The 6,332-nt window shown below is 45.6% G+C and overlaps 1 protein-coding gene across 1 annotated transcript; it reads left to right on the top strand.

Moving 5' to 3' along the window:
- Window positions 1-2,017: 2,017 nt before the first annotated feature.
- Window positions 2,018-5,361, top strand: LOC123139457 (SAP-like protein BP-73). The gene is made up of 2 exons (XM_044559258.1): window positions 2,018-2,188; window positions 3,968-5,361. Exons 1-2 carry the CDS (start codon window positions 2,152-2,154, stop codon window positions 5,092-5,094), a joined length of 1,164 nt encoding a protein of 387 aa, XP_044415193.1. The 5' UTR covers window positions 2,018-2,151; the 3' UTR covers window positions 5,095-5,361.
- Window positions 5,362-6,332: the final 971 nt, after the last annotated feature.

The following is a 6,332-nucleotide window of genomic DNA, read 5'->3' as shown; positions in this document are numbered from 1 at the left end:
AGGAGTGTCAAATAGGATTTGCTCCCCAAATCTTGCTGTTATTGATCTAAAAAAAAAGAATTGGGTTCTCATGTATGCAACAAAAAAGGGGTGCAAAGGAGAGCATCACTCGAAAGAATTGATGTGTGGACATGCGTCACGCCTCCTACTGCAATTTTTTGTTGTTGCTTACCAAGCTGGCAGCTTCGTGTCACGCCTCCTACTAACACGTGTTGTATTCACTTTTCAGTAAAATTTACGAATATTCATTAACTTTTTTTTTTGAGAAAATATACATTAACTTATTCTTAGTCAATTTCACACAGGGCGGTGAGCTTATGGGCCGGGCCAACTAATGTAGCGAAGAGACTGCCGGTTTTCTTTTTTGTCTCCTGCTTGTTTTTTTCTTTTTTTTCTTTGCTTGTATTTCCTTGTATTCTTTTGTCTCCTTTCTCCACTTTCTTCCTCTTTTATCTTTTCCATTTCCCCATTTTTTTCCTTTTTATTCTTGAAAATTTAATTTTTTTCGAAATTCACAAACAAATTTATCATTTTTTAATTCGTGATTTTTTGGGAATGTATTAATAATTTTAGTACTAGTAATATTTTTAATACACTCAACATTTTTAAAAATCTCGAGAACATTTTAATTCGTGAATATTTTTTCTAAACTTTTAGTATTTTCTTTAAAATTAAATATTTTTACATTCATGATTTTTTAAACATTATGAACATTTTCTAGAATTCACAATCATTTTAAATTTTGATGAACATTTATTGACAGATGTCCTATAAAGCTAATGTTTTCTGAGTGATATTTCTAAGGGACACTCTTTGGTGCGTTCGATTTGAAGCATGAATCTTAAGGTGGTGAAACGCGACAATCCCCGCGAGGCACACGGTTCACTCTCATGCACCTTTCCAGAAACGACACAATTGTTTTCTCCCATACACCATTCCTAGGGAACGACCCGGTGTGTAGCATGGCACCCCCTAGACGTAGCATGTCAAATACTTGAAGAATTCATAGTAGCTACTCTTCAAGGCATGGCAATTCGGCCTGCTATACCATGGCAATTCATGAACATATGTGAAGTCCTCTTTTTACTTAGTTTGCCAATTGTCTTTGTTGCAGCATGGCAAAATCCCTAAAACGCATGAGATTTTTGCTGTATCATATGTTTTTTAACACATCATATGATTTTATTATTGGGGATGAAAAATTTCTCCCCTTTTGGCATGAAAAATCTCTCTGTTACAACATGACACTTCCTGAACGTTTCATCGGAGTGTTTTTTAGAGAACACTCCTAGTGGCGTCTTTCGCTTGAATGAGCTTCCCAAGGGAACGTTCATCCGTGTCAGGGTCTTTCTGTAGGGAACGTCAGCCCCTTATTAGGATCTTATATTTAACTTGAATATTTCTTTATTTTTACTGTTTATATGTTTTTACAAATATATTTAAAAACCGGCTGAAAAAAAGGAAGATAAAAAACTGAGTGAAAAATATTTGTTGGAGTAGCCTCCAATATGGGATCCACGTAAAAGCCTATTTTTTTAGACGAACGTAATGTCTGCTGACTCGGGCCCTGTTTGGTTCAGAAGTCCTAGGACTTTTTCTAGTTCCAAGTAAAAAGTCCCTAGTCCCTAAAAAGTCCCTGCCTGTTTGTTTCCAGGAACTAAAAAGTTTCTAGTCCCTCTCTAGAGATTATTAAATGACCATGTTACCCCTAGTATACAGAAAAATAACAACCAAACAACACCATGGGGGCGGCGGGGTAATGGGTGCAGGGAGGGGCATTGTTGGAAAAGTCCCAAAAAGTCTCAAAAAAAACTCTCCTTAAAAGTCTTATCCATTTAGTCCTAAAAAATAACTTTTAGTCCATAATAGTCCCTCCTGTTTGGTTCCTACACCAAAAAATCCCTGAAAACAAACAACCTGGCTCTCCAACGGGCCTCCGCGAGCTCGGCCTTCCTCCACGAGCGAGTGACACCAGCCGGCCCACGTCGCGACCTAAACCCACGCCGAAAATCCCCCACTTGCGCTGACTCTATCAGTTACGGCTACCAATCGCTCCGGCCTTCTCCTCTCCCCTCCTTCTCAGCGGCAGTCACCAGCGCCGCCGCCGCCGCCCCCGGAAGCGAGCTCCTCCACCGGCGTCTGCCCCGAGGCATGACCGGCGCTGCCCCCGCCCTCCTCCACCACCACGGTACCGCACAGTCCCCCCTCCCCACCGCAGCCCGCCTCCCTCCCCACTGTTTCCGGCTACCCGTCTACATGCCGTAGGGTCCAGTTTCGTCTAGGGTTTCGAGATTTCCGCGGCGCGAGGAGCGGCCTGTCTGCTCCACCGCCGCTGCCGCCCACCGCGCGTTTCCCCTTGTCTCTGCGGCGTCCAGCAGTGGTACACTGACCCGTAGCAGTGGTAGCCAGGAGCAGCAGCAGCAGCAGCAGCAGCACTGCGGTGCTGCGCTAGCAGTAGTTAGGCCGCTGCGTACGCGCACCCCTGTCGCAGAGGGGCTCAACGTGTAGGAACTCAGCCTCGTCTTAATTGGGGGCAGAATCATACATGTGCGCGCTCCCCAAATTGTTATCACTGGTGAATTGTGAGATGGATCCTATATATCTTGCTAAGGGGCAGTGCTAATTCGGCTTGCAGAGAGAGAGAGAGAGAGAGAGAGAGAGAGAGAGAGAGTGGTTTGGGACAATGCTCCCATCTTTTTGATGCTGGAGCATTTCTGAATTTATGTTCTCCCTGATGGCATACGTGATGGACAGTTAAAAATTTTTTGGCCTGGTTACCTGCAATAACCACCTCGTTAGGTAGTAAGAGGGGATTTGAATCCATTTCTTACCCTCATTCCTCACCTAGCTGTAGTGGTGTTTGCTTCTGGTCCAGATTATGCAAGTTGAGCTGCTTTATTTAGATTTGTATATGCCAATCATGTTGTGCTCAAGTCAATGTATGTCAATTTGCCATATTTATTCCTATATGAATATGATAGCCGATTACTTATTAAGTGGATTGGGGGTTTATAAACCACTCAAGTGGAATATGTATGCAGTATGCACATTAGATGGCATGTGCACCTCACACTTCCTGCAGTTCTACAGCAACTGCCTAACTATTTTCGGAGGATCGTCCCTTTAGATGCCTTGTACTATCCTCTCTTCCTGGATTGACTTAAATGTTGCCCGTTAGATGTCTGCTAGCGCAAATTTTCCCGCTATCTGAAATCTGACTTGTTCAAAGTGGACACGAGACACTTGCTTTCCCAATTTAATTCATATAAGACTGCTGTTGCTCGTTATTTCCGTGTTTGCCGCTAGGAGCAGGCGCTTGTACTCGATTGCACATGGTGTAAATGTGCATCTCTTCTGCGTTCTTTGGCTTTAATTAGGATGCATATGTTAGTTGATTCATGAATATGAACAGAGCAACTGTATGGCGTTCTCCTCCACTCATGAAGTAGCTCTGTATCTATGTTAGAGATCGACCGACAGGACACGTTAGCTGGCTCATACCATTAACCCGTCTTGTGATCTGTTCAGGATTGAGCCGTGCCTTGCGGCAGTTCATGTTGTGATACACTCCTTTTTTTATTCATGACTTGCATTTGGGGGCGAAAGTGACTGGAATATTTATTATTTCCCATATGAGCTAATTCTGAAGTACAGTCCATTTTCTTTCAGTTGTCAAATGCCTTGTTTTTTCCTTGAACACAGCAAGTTACCTTTATGCATGTATCTATGATCAAATGAGTTTTGCCCATGTGGATCTTGATATGTCTGTTGTCAGTTCGGTCAAAACTTAAAAGTGTTCTTTTTTGTAATGCAATTGTTTGTTTCTACGAATATTATGTTTATTTTCAAATTTCACATCTGTCTGACATGCTGCATACCGTTCCATCTTAAGCTGCCCATTTCCCACTTGTCCACCAAGCTTCTTCCAAAGCAATAACTGATGTATACTGTTTATTTTTCTGCCCAGGAGTTTCAAGCAGAGGAACATTACCTGTCTATCATGGCAATTGCAGATTCGTCCCAGGATCTTGTTTCCTCAGCAAATCAACTATTTTGGGACCATTGACTGTGTCTTTGGTTTGTGGTGCTACCCCCAACAACCATAGACCAAGGAATCCAGATATCTCACGACAACAGAAGAGGGGTTCATCATCAAGGGGGAAAAGCAAGCCATTCCAAGAAAGGGACGACTCTGAGAATAATGATGAATTTGATAGCGATACAGTATCCTCCAAAAATGGACCACCTATATCTTTGACAAGCAACACGCGTCCCCATGCAACATCAGCTCCAGGGGAAAGGGAAAAGGAGATTGTAGAGCTATTTAAAAGGGTGCAAGCACAACTGCGAGCGAGGGGAAAAGGCAGGGAGGACAAGAAGCCTGAACCTGCAAAATCCCAGGGTGAGAGGGGAAGTGTGGATTCCCTTCTTAATTTGCTCAGGAAACACTCGGTGGACCAAAAACGAAAGAGCGGCGATGAGAAAGAGCAGAATTTTGATCAGACATGGAGAAGCAGTGATTCTGGAAACAAGCAAAGTTCAAGGATATTTGGCACGAAGAACGACGCCCAGGAAGGGCAGAAGCCACCTCCTGCAACCTTCCAGAGACCGCCTTCAAGCTTCAGGCGAAGATCTCCTGTCCCTGGGGTCAAGTTCCAGCTTGTTACCAATCCAGATGCTGATGCCAAGCCTGTCGTCAATGGCATGACCGATGCTGTGCTGAAAGTCAAGACGCCACTGGAGGAGGAGACTGCTCAAGATGAACCTGATTCAGTCTCCCCGTACGAACCCGACTCTGTGATAGCACCAGAAGATGCATCTCTGGACGACTTTGTTGTCTCAGACGACGATTCAGACGTGCTGGACACCGATGAACCCGAAGATTATCTGGAACCATTGGATGATGCTGATGACGTTACAGATAGCATCCCATCCCATGTTGACAGTCTGGAAGGTAGTCCTTCCGCAGAAGCTTCCGACCTGAGCTCGCTCAAGGTGACGGAGCTGAGGGAGCTGGCGAAATCTCGGGGACTCCGGGGTTACTCGAAGATGAAGAAGAGCGACCTGGTCGCGCTACTGAGCGACGTGTCCTGATCTGCCGGTGGTGGCAATCCTGCTCGAGCCCACCGTTTTGCTCCCCTTCTGCCATGGCCATGTGCACGACCTCCCATTTCCTATTCTGCCAAGTCCCTTTTAGATAGAACGTTGTAAATGAGCAGGGTTAACCTTTTCTCCGTTGTTCGTTGATCTCTTGCTGGTCCCTTTTGCTGTCATGTCCTAGCTTTGTTAGTCGATTAGCTGAACCCTGTTATTAGAGTTAAAAATAAGTAAAGCTGTAAGCCGTGCTGGGGCATTTGTTTCCGTGTTCTACTGCTGTCGTTGTAGGCAAGGCGATCTCGATTCGGCTGGTTACTCGTCAGTCAGTGAGCTCGTAAAGCTGCGGTGGCGCCGATACTGTTCTGATTTCGTTCTGCCAACTCTTTTATCATCGGTATGAAAAGAGATACTGGCAGTGCATGCATGGTATTTCCTGATGATGATTTTCTCCTTTCTTTTTCTCTGCAGCAGGCAGCAGAGGCGGACCGGCCGGCTGGCATTTGGCAATACGGCTCTGTGCACCCACCAGGAGGACTGCGGCTGCAGCTTTTCTCTTGACGAAGAAAGAAAGAAAGCACAGCAATCAAATCCCAGGCCTCGGACTCGGCTCATCTGCATTATTGACCGGCTTCTGTTCCTTCTGCTGGGTGGCCGGCGAGGTAAGTACGTAAAATGCTCACTCACTCACTCAGCGGCTCAGCTTGTAATCCACGAGCTCTCCTTAATCCATGCCGATGTCTGTGCTTTGGTTTCCGGGGGGCCGTCAGATCTGGGCCGATTGGACGGTTAGTTGGCCGTCTCACGTGCCCCTGCTTCCTCGTCCTGCCCTGCGCTCCCAGGGCCTGGCTGGCTGTGCCTGCGCCTGTGGCTCTGTGTGTGGTGCGAAGCACTGATTAAAGCTGCCCCATTTTGATACGGTCGCAACGGTGCATGGTACCCTACCTCTAGCATAGCATAGCAGCAGCCGTGGTATGGTACGTAGCAGCAGCCAGTAGCCAGTTTCAGTCCCAGTGCCTTTCTTTCACAAAATATATACATATATAATCCCCAGCCACTTCATCAACAATGAAAAGCCACTGCCTTGTCTGGTCGCCCAGCTTGTTGCCGCATGCTTGCGTCCGTTGCTGCATACCATTACCACCTGGCTTTATTTTTTTTTTTGCTTTCCCTTTTCAATTTTGAAAGGTAATGATGCACGTAAACGTTTACGTGCAAAATAACATGCTGGGACTTGG

Source organism: Triticum aestivum, chromosome 6B (genome assembly GCF_018294505.1).
Source record: "Triticum aestivum cultivar Chinese Spring chromosome 6B, IWGSC CS RefSeq v2.1, whole genome shotgun sequence".
Classification (NCBI taxonomy): Eukaryota; Viridiplantae; Streptophyta; class Magnoliopsida; order Poales; family Poaceae; genus Triticum; species Triticum aestivum.
The sequence above is the reverse complement of the archived record's forward strand: the minus strand, read 5'-3'. Positions and strand labels throughout refer to the sequence as shown.

Excerpts from the sequence above, each read along its gene's own strand:
- LOC123139457 (XM_044559258.1), top strand. The coding sequence starts at position 2,152 with ATGACCGGCGCTGCCCCCGCCCTCCTCCACCACCACG. Across the intron at positions 2,189-3,967 it reads CGCCCTCCTCCACCACCACG|GAGTTTCAAGCAGAGGAACA; the intron begins GTACCGCACAGT and ends TTTTCTGCCCAG.